This window comes from Haliotis cracherodii, unplaced genomic scaffold (assembly GCF_022045235.1).
Source record: "Haliotis cracherodii isolate W230 unplaced genomic scaffold, xgHalCrac1.p SCAF_3, whole genome shotgun sequence".
In the NCBI taxonomy this organism is placed as follows: domain Eukaryota; kingdom Metazoa; phylum Mollusca; class Gastropoda; order Lepetellida; family Haliotidae; genus Haliotis; species Haliotis cracherodii.
This window is the reverse complement of record NW_027266286.1, coordinates 46,447,359-46,461,918: the sequence shown is the minus strand read 5'-3', so window position 1 is coordinate 46,461,918 and position 14,560 is coordinate 46,447,359. Positions and strand designations below refer to the sequence as shown.

Genomic DNA, 14,560 nt, shown 5'->3' with positions numbered 1-14,560 from the left:
GGATGATACATATTACAGTATCAATTCTTCACCGTTTCGGTATTTTTTGACATTGCTTTCCATTTACATCATTTCCTCGATGACGAAAAAGCATTAGCAGCTAACTCCATCAACGCAATCCATCATAGTTAGGCTCGGAACTTTTCAGTCACCGCTCATGCCTTGAACATTGTACAGTGTTTACACAGATCTTTAAACCAGATAGCACATAGTCCTCAATTATTCTAATGCAATTGTAATAGCATTCCGGTGGTACCCAAATACTGGAGTGGGGTCTTTCCATGGGAAAACTGATCCTTCAGTATAACAAGATGATTGTCGTGCTAAATGTCGTATTACAATAACTTATTAAATAGTTAATTTCTTTTTTTAATTGTCTCAGTGTGCCTTATAACAACAAACTCTTGGTTTTTTTCTTTTCTGCGTTTTCTTAATTTCCTATGAAAACTTTTCTGTAAATAAAACCTGTTTGATCAACGAATAAAGGTCCATTTGAATTGAACTTTTAAATTTTATCTTTATTATTTTACCATTATCTGGTGAAGAAATGCAATAATTGGTATATGTTTAGTTTAAAGGGTTTATTTTTATTTAGGCTATTAACAAAATATGTATAGATATTTGCAGGTCATGTTTGTAATGACCCAGTGATGACCATCAAACAGATATATCCATATCCATATTACTGCTAAAACCGTCTTACATTGTATATAAATATGTGTTAAGTTGATATTGCTACGATATTACCTACATAAATCTTATTTCTAGTCAATGTATCAGTCTGCTCAGAGCTTTGTGAATCATGTGACTGCCGTGTTACTAAACTAGAACATCACCAACATACAATGTGCTTGTGTGAGGAGGTAAGAAAGAGCCACCTGTACATGTAGTCATGTTGTGTGCAGTCGAACGGAATCACAAGTCAATTGAAAAATGTTATATGAGTAAGTACGCGTTCAAGCTGACCTAAACGAACGCGCCAGTTTTACTTCCTTGTTGACAACCGGAACGCAGTTGATTCAGGTAGGGCCTTCGATTCCAAGTGTTTGAGATCAATACAAGCTATACTAACAGTTTGTACGTCCGTGTGGTGGAACATGATCCTGTGTACAAGACAGAGGTCACGATTCGGGCGAAGTTAAACGAAGTTGGTTGCAAAGAGTAAGTGGATGTGTGACCAGCAAACTTGTGTGCTTGATAAGAACAGGTATGTGGCGTTTTAATATTATTTGTTTAGAGAATAATTTTTCGTGATGTGGGGTTTCTCGTGGGATACATGTACAAATCATTGTCGCAATGAAATAGCCTGATTGTGTTCAATATACAGGAGTAAGTATCGTTAAATGCATCTTGACACCACCCGTTACATTTAATGCTGCTTGGTGATATATAATGAATACTGCACCTTGAACTTTCAACTTCAAACATTTTCCCATCTAGTTCGACGGTTACGCTCACCAACATATTTTTTATATAATATACATGGAAGCTGGGTTCGAGGTGTGTAGGTAAATATAACGACATTGAAAAAGAAACAACGGCGGATGATTACATAATACATTCCACTGTGTCAGTTCACGTGAAGTCGCAGCACAATGTCATGATGTATCTACATATATATATTATCCCACTAACAGGTGCAGGTTGGTCACATACGTTGTCCAGATACGAACTCTCAGTTACATCTGGAAGTTTGTATTGTAGCTGGGAGAACATAGGCCCGAAACACTTTACACGGTGGCCCCTCTTCTTTACGTCACTGTGATACATATCAATTACTGGCATATCGTGGTTACAAACACAAACACTGTGACCTGTTTAACTCCACGTGCGGGTCAGGGCATTTCGTAGTTTTATGTGATCTGATCTCACAACATTACGAGGTCATGGGTGGCGTTGTCAGGTAGGACCATTCTCATTGAACAGAGTATCACCAGACTATCTCCCTCATGATGGCGTAGTGACTGCATTCACTTTGTGTTTTACCTGTATTGCATGACCTACATATACAGACGGTGTTAAACCAGGAAGTAAGTTATGTGTGATAATGCAACCCTCTCCCATTATGTTTATGTACAGATGATCTTATCATGGCGAGTTTAGCAGTGAACATTATGGCGACGTCTGTGATCGTTTGGCAATTCATCACCATTTTCTGCTACATTCTTCAGCCAGTTTGTATAGGTATGACATACATTTATATGGAGATGAGGACTAGTTGACTAGCAAATATAAAAATAGAGTACAGTTATTACAGGTGTATATAATGACAAGGACACTTAAGGAAATATAGATTTATGACCCTCTGTTTATGCGGTCATGTCGGCACAGGTATGCCATACTAATGTACAAGTACGAATATATGACGTGGTAAGGTTTACTTAAAGTATCCAATTCAAAACGTTTACATTTTACTGGTATTCAACCATGACATTGAAGAATGCTTGATTCTGATTTGTTAAAAAGAGAATCTTCTTGCCTATTGATACCTCTTTTAACTAAACTTTCTTTTCAAACGAAAACCGTGTGTATTAAAACTTAGATCTATCGACAGCCTACACATCGATGCACATAAAAACGGTTTGTGATAACCATTTGAATATTATATATATACGTTCTACATCAGAACAACGGCTGATCAAACATGATGGAATCTATGCCAGAACACTCAATTTAGTAAAACACACACTTATAATTACCACTTTGTTAGGGCCGCATAGTCACAAAAATGAATAATCTCCCGTGTCGTTGTCTGCAGCTTAAAACGGTGGTGTTAAAAACTACTGGAAAAGTTTGTGCACACATATCTTGGCAATAGAATGGAGAAACGCATACTATGTTTTGAAATATTATGTCGTCCCACTGAAGATTAGATACCGCTTATTTATAATACGCTCGGTTCCAAATTAGAATAAAAAGGTATCTAATCTACAGTGGATTGACATCAACTACATCGATTGACAACCTCGATTAGCTCCCTTGGGAAGTGGTGGCATATCGCATTGTCACTCGCAACAATTGAAAAATATTGAAATCGAAACCTAGGCCAACCTCATCAAACACATTTTTGGGTTACATGAACAAATCACTCTCGTAATGAAATAGGCTGAATGTGTTCAATATATAAAATTTATTATAAGGAATGTCAAACATATCTTGACACTGCCCGTCATATTTAATGCTACTTGGTGTCTGATGAATATAACACTCGTGATCATGATCATGTTGAATATTGTAGAATACTAAACTGTCTGCGACAGGAAAATAAATATATATTCGCACGCCTTGAACTTTCAACTTCTAACCTTTTCCCATCTAGTCCGACCGCAACGCTCATCAACATATTATTTTGTAATATACATGAACGCTTGGGTCGAGGTGTATAAGTAAATGCAACAATATTTAAAAAGACACAACGGCGGATGATTACATAAATTAAATATATTTCACTGTTTTAGTTAACGTGAAGTCGAAGCAGAATGTTATGATGTTTCTACATATATTATCCCACTAATAGGTGCTGGTTGGTCACATACGTTATCCTGATACGAATTACGATTAAATGGTTAATCGGGAAGCTTGTATTGTAATAAAGAGAACAGTGACGTTGCCTTGTCGCTGCAATGATACTGTTGATACTCATTTGTATTGCATTTGACTTACATATGCACGCGGTCTTAAAAAGAGGAAATATTAAATTTGTGACTAATGCAACACTCCCTAATTTTCTGTCTTTCAAGATGAGCTGATCATGGCGAGTTGAGCTGTACCGTTATGACGGAGTCTATGATCATTTGGATTTGTTTAATCTTTTTTTGCTGCATTCTGCAGCCATGTTATACAGGTAAGAAATACATTCATATGGAGATGGGAAATATTGAGTGAGCAACTAAAATAAAACAGAGCTTGTTGTGTATACACTGTGACAGGAAAGTAAAGAACATATTGATGTATAATAAGCAATTTATTCAGTATCAAATAGTTTTCAGTTGAAAGCGTACTAAATGACGGGCTGTGTAATTGCCTGAAGCTGTACAGTCGCTTAAGTTGTAGTCAGTGTCAGAATCAGGAAAGGCCTACATACAGTCAGTAAAACGAGGCGGGTAAGCCCAAAGTCACAATGTCATGATGTATGTTTAGATAAGTCCACTGTATACGTATTGCATGAATTTAGGAGACACAGGCCAATTAAACAATATATTTGGTTTCGAGCGGAGTTATATGTAGTGCATTTTTCTAACCTGCGTATGCTGTGTTTTTCACAGTAGATTTAATGTATGGTTCAGAATATGAAACATTGTATTCATCGCAAGTGATAGGCATGTAATGGAAGTCAACCCCGGTTGTATCGAACTCGGATAAACAAAATCGTCTGATAAAATGAATCCTATACTAATCCTCCAGTGAATAACCAACATCGGGTTGGATAGGTCCTACCGTACAGTTCAAATTTGAATGTGTGCAGATTTAAAAAAAAAAAAATAGCAGTATAGTTGAAGGCATCGTGTTTGAATGTAGTTTCTGTTAAGTGACCTAGGCATATGTACCGGATCATGATACCCAGTTTATCGGATTGGTTTATCTCATCGATAGAATAAGCCTTTATCATAAACATTGCTATCAGCTATCTACAAATGTACATGTACATGTATCTATATCATATTAAAATGCTATTCCCGACCCTTACATTTTCCCTAACTTTACTAACACGTGTATATGAATGTCTGACCAATGAAAAAGCATATGTGCGAAAACATTGTGTTTTGGACAATATTGACAGCGATATTATAATCATAAATACTATTTTCAAACAAATTTCATCTCACGGTATATGTTTACACATGCATGTTGTGACGTGTCCTCCATGTAGGTGCAACAAAGACCAGTAAAGCATGCTATGGTTCCGATGGAATCCCCTGTACTCGGCATGACATCAGCTGCAACAGCACCCAGAAGATCGCCATCTATGCCGCCTACTACACTAACAATAATGAATGTGGTACAGGTCTCGCTAATTGCGCCACAGTGAACCCGGACAATGTGACAGAACGTGGATATCACAGGTTCAACAACACCGAGCTGATCTCCCTCTACAACAACTGTTCAACTGAGAGGCAGTGCGTGTATCATGCTCCTCGGCGTAGTGAAGTTCTTGCATTCTCTGTTGTGGAATATCAGTGCATTAAGAGTAAGTGTGTTTTGATGGACATTAATTAATTTAATAATAACTAGTAACTAGTAACTTCGATAAAACATACCCTGTTGGTATTTTGCTTCACGTCAAGTTGCATTTATTGTAGACTCTGTTGTAAAACATCAGTGTACCGACGCTAATTCAGTAGCAAATGTTCCTACTGTAGCGATTTTTGAAGTTATATTTTCCACGACATTTTTTATTTATCTAGTTTTTCCACACATGACTGCAATTGATATTATTTTCGATCAATTCACTATTTAAACGTGCCCTGAATATTGAATTATCCGTCTCATTCAGTAACCACTTGACAAAGAACACGCCAGGCGACAAAATATCTACTGTCAAACTCATGGTCGACTTTATTATGGTGACATATCGAGAAATATGCGAAGTTAATATCCCCCTATTTCAATAACTAGCAACTGACAGTTAAGAGGTATGCAGACGGGCTTCGATGTCCCTAGCTAGGTCTTCCAGCGTCGGCTTTAGGATGGAGTATATTTTGTAAGGATAGGGTAATTACCAGTAGTTAGAATAGAAATATCGATGTGGTCATGCATAATTAAATAATATTAAAAAATACATGACACGAACAACAGATTTTAAACAACCAAAAAGCACATTACCTACTGTGGAATTTGGTATGAGTATGTGATGATTCGGGAGTGCGTGAGTGTGCGTGTCCGTGTTTATTGGCTGATTTCTTAAATCATGGGCGTTATTGGTTAAGTTACACATGCAAGTAGATACACATGATACACAAGCAAGTAACATACCTTTCAAGGGTGTTTAAACATTTCTGGTCCCATTTCTTTTTTATGACAATCAGAGCCAGAAATCAAGGCTAGGCTATTCGGTGAATACCTGCTCAGAATACAATTAAATGTGTCCCACCTGCTCTCTGTAACCTGTACTTTCTACTTCTGCAATAATCCGGGGGCACGAGTGCCCAGTCGTCTTTGACGACGAGCCTCGCTGTGCAGAGCTGCGTCCCTTCGTCCCCATAATTAATGGTTCGAATCCCGGATAGCCCCGATAATATTCCTAGGTTTGTCAGCAACATACCAGTGCTCGTGGTTTTCATCAAAGTGGTGAACGCCTAATACCTGTCCTCCACGCCGAGCTGACAAGCTGTGAAATAACTTGAATACTGTTTAGTGAGGCTACACTGACTTTAAAATAAGACACATACGTATAAACGTACCATGACTTTATCAGATTCACTTATGTTAATAAGATAAAATCATTCAATATTTTTGTTTGGGTCTCGTGGCCAAATGCAGGGACCGAGACCCATTCTGCTTAAGGAAAGTAGAGTTACACGATACTCCCAACATCAAATACGTTGTCAACAAAAAAATCTTCTCTCTCAACAATAGCGACTATCCAGACTATCTCAAAGACCTTTTATCTCTGTACACTCCAGAGCGTGATCTCCGATCCTCTGGTGGAACTCTACTGTATCAGCCTCTGTCTACTTCTGCTATGTCTGACCGTGCCTTCTCCTTTTGCAGTCCACAGTTATGGAACGCTTTGCCTTTGAATCTGAGAAACTCTGCTTCTAAGGAAACATTTAAGTCTCTCCTCAAAACCCACTTCTTCACCTCAGCTTTTCAATAGATCTCCTGATTGTTGGCATATGTACATAGATATTACTTTTTAACCTTGTCACAGCGCCAGTGAGCAACTGTCGATGGATATTAGGCGCTTTACAAATCAATTATTATTATTATTATATTTTGTGACTTGACAGGTGTTCATTCATTATCAAATTGTCGTAACATATCAAAAACTTTTCAGCAACTGAATTTATGTTACTCGATCAATATAAGATAAATAACTGCAAGATTTTTTTCGAAGATGATAAACAACCAGGTGTGTTCCTTAGCCTGCCTCTAGTAAAACTAGTAAAACTCGCCTCCACCCGTCCATATGAATATTAACTGCGTGTGACAAGGCAGAAAATAGTTGTGAACAACGTATTGTGAAGTCAAATCCAGAGTTTTCCTACATAATTAACAATGAGCTGATATTCATGTGTCGTGGTGATGAGAAGACTCGACACAGTTTGACCAACCGTGTATTGAAATCTGTAATGTTTCGACAGGGACATCTTAAATAGATGTGAATAAATATCATAGTTAAACATTTCCTTGATTTCTCCAATGGCTATTAGTCGATTTGTGTTGGAAGTACCAACGTATAACAAATGTCAGAATGGAATTTTATTACATAAGACATGTCAGATATGAATAATGCCACAAAGTGAGATATATCGGAAATGATTTGATTACACTCTGATAACACCTTTATAAAGGAGAAAATGTCATGTAACACTTTTAAAATACAAAGTGAAACTGTGAAGCATATTTTAGCGGCAATACCGTTCACATAAGTTTGAGCATTATGAAAAACCCCAAAATAGATGTGTTCTGCGTCGTCATGATCACTTTGGTAATACTAGATGTCAAATTAGTCATATTCTATTTGTACAAATGTATCCATATGTCATAGATCTAGGTTAATGAGTTATCCAATGAAACCGAACAAGGTGTCAGGCTGGTATTCCTGACATTATGTTTGATACCTTACAGTCTGGCACTTTGATGTGATCTTGTAGCACCGACTATTGCATCTATGCAGTCATCGACTCGTTAATACAAGATTGGGGTCATTGATAAACCGTTCTTGTTGTATAAGTAAACATATCCATGTATAGTTTATGCTTTTGAGGCTACGTTATTATTCTTCAGTTCAGATTCGTTGAGTGAGTGAGATGGGTTTAACTACCCTGACTGCACAACGCGATACATTAGATGGGCGATGATGAGTTTAAAGGAGTGTCAAAGTAACAGGCACAGATCAACAGAAGACAGCTACATAGATACTGGTTTGAGGGAATTCGAAGATTCTGACTCTGGATGAGCTAGCGGTTAAGATGATCCTGAACAGTTTCGTCGTGTGCAATCAGTTGTTCGGGGATTTAAAGAAACGGAATTCTTTTAATTCATAATTAGATAATGTCTTGAAATTGAAGACGAAATACTTTTAGTTACCCTGGAGGAAGAAGAAGTTCTGTGGTCGAAATGGCTATTTGGGAAGCAACAACCTTGCGAAGCTGCTGGACACGATGAACTATATCGCTGGTATTAACTTTGCATTACATGGTGGGCAGGAACACAGGAATTTGCGCAGCGGAACAAATTCACTATTTCAGATCTATCAAGGTGAAGAGTGAGTGAGTATGGTTTTACGCCGCTTTTAGCAATATTCCAGCAATAACACGCCGGGGGACGACACCAGAAACGGGCTTCACACATTGTACCCATGTCGGGAATCGAACCCTTCGACGTGACGAGCGAACGCTTTAACAACTAGCCTTCCTCACCATCCCTGTCAAGGTGAAGAAGGTAGGTGTCTAATGTACAGTAAGAAACCAACAGTGAAGGGCTCAAACATGGCAGACAGTGTTGCTGACGAACATCCGGGCAATGCTTACAGATGTGTAAGAGTGTTGTGAAATTGTTTTAAAAGTGGCGCCTGCTGTTCATCGCCAACTATACCAGATGCGATTTATTTGCAACCACTGGAATAACCGTCTTCGGAGCGTACTACAGAATCTCAGATGAAAGTTGTACTCACTGTCATTAAAGGAAATACCAGATTTATCGCAGAGCCTTCCTATGAGATTCGTGTATCCAAACACAGAACATCGCGATCAACATAAATCTGCATGCAACTGAAATTGATGTAATTATTGTTTACTAAATGACGATGTACTTCTTCATCATTAAAATTTTCAATGTGATCGTATCCTTGTATTTCATCTGTTTTCGTGTCCGAGTATGTGCTGACTTTCCTCCAGCTTGATTTTCGACTCGTACAGCCAGTGGTCCTAGTACTACAGGTCACATTAAATATTATATTCGCTTTACGGTCTTCGACACTGGAAGACCCTCCATTCAATAAAAATATGGTGTACGAACAATAGAATGACGTCACAAGTGTTACGTAACTGAGATAAAAGTGTTCTAAAGTAAAATGTGATGTGGAAAAGGACTAATTGTGCGCCTAAAATCATACAAGTCATATTAGAAAGGTGAAAAGTATCATCTGACAATCATGAATTGTTCTGAACGTGCCCTCCCCGGGCACGATAACGACGATGATTAGATATGATGCTTTCATGACACTCATGTTAATTATCTTAATGTTTCTAATGACTGAAACAATGAATGTTGCAGAAGGTGAATTACTGAACACCAGTGGAGGAGTTGCAGAGGGATTATCTCAAATCTTACTCATCCACAGGGAAAATAGGATGCCTAATTCTACAATAGAAACAATCAATTATATGTGCAGCTTGAAGTCTGATGTCACTGCTACAAGCATATCAGTGTATGCTCTTGACGCGCGGTTAGGACAAGGAACTCCAGGGCAATGCTTCTCAAAGTTATCTGTCCTACCTGAGAATGAGATCTCAATGACTAATTGTTCATCTGACTTCGAACTGTTTGAGAGACTCAACGTAACAGCGGAACTCCCAATATCTCTTGACTTCGTGGATTTTCCCAGATCATCGTCAGCCTTAATTTGGCTTCTGATTAATGGTAGGAATGAGAAGTCGTACCTCAACCAGTCCTGATACAATACAATCAAAGATCTAGGTGTATTTCTATTAACCAAAATGTTGTTTTTGACTGTAGAGTGAAACTGCACCACTAGCAGTAGTTTTATTTATTTTGTAGTTATTATTTCACGATATACATTTCCAGTGCTTGTGTAAATACACACACAAATATACACATGTGAAAAATGGGTTATACGTCTAATTCCAGATAAACAGTAAGATTAACTGACAGCATGATATTATGTGTGTTATATATTGCAGCTTCAGACCCTTTTAATGTGACGTGTGAACCAGTGACAGGCGAAGGTAGGCCAATGTTATATCCAGATTTTCACTGTATAGAGTTCATATACATGTTGTGTAATCACATCCGTAATGTGCTATTGCCACGTTTAATATTTTGTATCAAAATATTCAATATTGTTTCTGTTCAAACAGGTACAAATACAGGAACAGCAATTTCCTCAACAGATTATAACAACCGTGTTTCAACAGGTAATGTTAGTTTCGCAGCATATAGACAATTAGTAGCGTCTATTGTGTAGTAAATTGTAGTTCTGAATATCAGAAAAAAATATTAATTTAAGCTTTACGCTGTGTAACAACGCATTGAAACCATACGGCTACACACACTTTTGCCACTATCGCTCAAGTCGGATGCACAGTATTTCTTCTGTCCGGTCTGTAATGACAAATTCCTCACTAAAACATATCTAACAGACAATGATAATTCTAATTTCAGAAACTTCATCGAAAGGTAAACATATTACTTGTTGGCTTTGTTAATCCTAAGAGCTTGTAATTAATAATAGTTTGCACGTCAAAGCCGATACATTATATCCTTGTTACATCCACATTTATATCCAAATAAAACAAAGATGCACATATACATTGATTTGGTAAGGAGTTGCGTTTCAAATGTCCACACTTCAGTATATCTCCCCATCATGATGTATGCATTTCGTAACGTGTTATGAATGACCTTGCAAATATGTCATATGTGAAAACTTGGTAAATACTGTAATCTACGTTTATAACGAACACGCTTATAATGAACAGACGGATATAACGAACTTATTTTATCCCGGCCACTTTCTGTATATAGGCTTAAGACGAACTACGGTTAAAACGAACTAGAATAAGTGACCCCTTCGAGTTCGTTATAACTGTGGTTTAACTGTAGAAAGTATATTATCATCAACGTTCACATTCTCTTATTATGTAGGATCAAGTAGATCAACAATAGATATCACTCCAACAGCGACGATGATGGACTACACTCAAACAACAACAGGTATACTGCATGTGTAAATACAAATTTGACACATACCAGACCTTCAACACAACAGCTTAGAACAGTTTGTTTAAATGCATTACTGTCTTTGCTTCATGATCAACGAACGATCGTTAAAGAGAATACGTTTTTTGCTATTCTTATTTGTCAATGTAAGAGTTAATGTATATTCTAAATAAATAAAGAATATGTCCAACGTGCAGAACTTTGATAAAGTTCATTAAAATAGGGTTTTGCGAATACAACTGATGTGTTTAAAGTACATTTTCGTCCATTGCAGAATCCAGTGGAATAACAACGACCAATCATACAGTGCTTACGGACAAAGACACGCATACATCAGGTAGGGTGTGTTTACCCACATGTAATTTGCCACATTTGTTTATGGATCCGATAAATGTAATCTATAGTTTAGGACAGATCGATGTGAATGCATTATTGTCTTTTCTTTATGATCAGCAAACGATCGTTAAAGAGGATACGAGTTATGTTTTTATTTTTATTTGTCAATGTAAGATTTGATGTATTTTCTAAATAAATAACAAATATGTCCACCGTGCAGAACGACTTCGATAAAGTTCATTTGAATAGGGTCTTGTCTACACCACTTATGGGATTGAAGTTTATTTTTGCCTATTGCAGAATCCAGTAGAATAGCAACGACCAATAACACAGTGCTAACGGAGAACGATACACACAAAACAGGTAGGGTGTGTTGGTACACATGAAATTTGTCACATTCTTTATGGATCCGATAAGTACAGGATCAGTACAAATCATTACCAACATTTCAATATATCCTGCTACAGCTCCTTCCTTCAACAGACAGCAACCATAAGTTTGAATGCAGCTTATGTAAGTAAGAAATATTTAACTTGTACCTATTATTATATTTGACCTACTTAGTTATACTCTGTATTGAAAAAGAAGTTAGTCCAAACTAGATTCTAACGGGCCCTTTTAATGACAGTAACTAATGCAAGAGATAAAAGAAAAGATGTTCAAATAAAAGGATGAATTGAAATATGTATGTGTGTAATGGTAAATTCGCAATTAAAGTTGATATATTTCATATTTCTTTGGTGGTCTGTAAATAATCGAATCTGGACCAAACAATCCAGTTATAATGAGATTTCAATCCGACACATCAATCAAGTTGGTGAGCATGACCACCTCATCCCGTTAGTCGCCTCTTATGGCAAGTGTGGATTGCCGAAGACCAGTTCTAACCCACATCTTCACGAGGGTATTGTATGTGCCAATTGTAAATACCCATTAGCAGCAGGGAACGTTTGTGAAGGATGTTAATCGTCAGGCAGTAATGCAACCATTCACAATGTGAAATTTTGGTATAGCCAACATAATATATATACAATGATATATGATGTATTATTATAATAATTAAGCTAAATATATTTGTTCGATCTCAGATGACATTGGTGCAATTATTGGTGGAGTTGTGGCCACAGTCGTAGCAATATTGGTTGTAACATTGGTATCAGTGAGGCTTATACGAAATAGGTGAGTATTTTTTTATGTATTCAAATATATCTGTTAAATACACTAATTATTCACAGTAAAGCTATCCTACTATAGCAATTATACAGTGTGTGACTGTCACGCTGTACATATATTTGTAAGGTTTTGAAACACAAGGATACGCACGTTTCTTCTTCAGAAAATAATCTCTAACCAAGAATCTTGCAATTATATATAATACGCGAAGCAAACGGTCTCATCAGTAATTACCTTTTGACTACATACTACACTTGTATACATGTGAAACGAAATAAATCGAGAGAGATCTACGTTTTTGTTCAAAGGGTTAAACATCGTGTTTTTTGAGACAATAGACCCCTTTAAACTTCAGCGAGACTCGCATTCACAAACCGTGAACGTCACTGAAAGATCCTGAGATTATAACCCAGACAAAATTGTATTGATTATTCAAATCAAGATTGTATTTAAATGTGTTCTTCATAATACTGCTGTTTGTACATGTATCACTGATTATGTCACCTTGTATCTCTGAACTGACTTCCAGGCGAGCGAAAGGTGAAGGAAAGGAGAATATTGCATCATTTCCTCTGGATGTACAGCCTGATATGACACACAGTTTGGCCGGTAAAATCCCTCAGAACAACTACCATGAAATCCAGGACCTGAAGACACAGAGCGGTGATTATGATTACGCTACCGCGGATGGTATGCAAAATGCAAACACACATTTCATTCTTGAACAAGCTGAGAAGCAAAATGCAAAACAGTCTGCAAAAGCTTCTACCACTGAAAGTGATTATGATCACATCGGAGACAAAGCATCCCCACAGACCAGTGACTACGACACAACAGCCTCGGTTTTGCAATCTGCACATACAGGAGGAACAATTGGAGAAGACAATTATGGTTACAATCTTTTCCACAAGAAAACCAACCCGCAGATACAGCAGAATGACTACGACACCGCTGCCTCTGCAACTAAGGCAGTAGCACAACTGGATAGGACCGATAGGAACATTGATGATGACGACTATGACCATTTCCCTAGTGTGACCAATCATCTTGAAACTGAGTTCGCCGTATGATACTGCATCGGGAATGGCAGACAAGTCTGATTATTCGATTGCAGAACCAATGAAATGAGCATATCCCTAAAATGGAATATGTTTTTGTGTGCTGTGGTTCGAACACTTTTCGTATTCACATAACGCTTTTTTGTATATCAGAAATTAATATTTTGCACGCATATGTTTAAGGCTGAACAAGGGTAAACCAGTTATCTAAGGCGCAACAATTCACAGAGCCACGATCTATGCATATGATCATGTGTTCGAGCCCTAGTTTCGCCCTGATCAATTATAGATTATAGCATTGTCAGCACTATTCCCGTCCTTGAGGGGTTCGTCAAAATGAGAAACATTTAACATTTGCAGTTCTTCCATATAAATCTGAAACGTCAGCTGCAATAATGCTGATTCGCTTTCACTTTAATCCTTCCATGTACCTAAACAGTCTTTGCATTCCCACCGTTATCAGATGTGTCACTTTGATAATACTTATACAGTTTACAAACTGTTTGACTTATAAAAGGTCAACGTAAATACCAGTTGAGCACAACGATAATGTTCATAAAGTACAATGAATACAATACGTGTATATAAGTTTGATTCAACCGTGATTACCGTATTCGACGTAATCAGCGCCCCGCTCTAATAAGCGCCCACGGCGATATTTGCTAATATGTTGGACAGTGAACAATCCCAATTAGCACCCCGTCCGATTGATCAATGTACACAAGACTTATTTATTCGCGTATAATACGCACTCATGTGTTATATGCACACTTAATTATGGGCCATTAAATTCTGGAAAAAGATATCTAATATTTCTAAATTTGAGTGCGCCCTGGGCGCTTATTACGTCGAATACGGTAATCGTT

General features: G+C 37.4%; 1 protein-coding gene across 1 annotated transcript; it reads left to right on the top strand.

Annotated features, from left to right (window-relative positions):
• Positions 1-3,774: 3,774 nt before the first annotated feature.
• On the top strand, positions 3,775-13,706 carry LOC139475115 (uncharacterized). The gene is made up of 7 exons (XM_071258366.1): positions 3,775-3,844; positions 4,871-5,188; positions 10,089-10,133; positions 10,266-10,322; positions 10,570-10,584; positions 12,552-12,642; positions 13,166-13,706. The coding sequence occupies exons 1-7, from the start codon at positions 3,775-3,777 to the stop codon at positions 13,704-13,706; spliced, it is 1,137 nt and encodes a 378-aa protein (XP_071114467.1).
• The last annotated feature ends 854 nt before the right edge of the window (positions 13,707-14,560 follow it).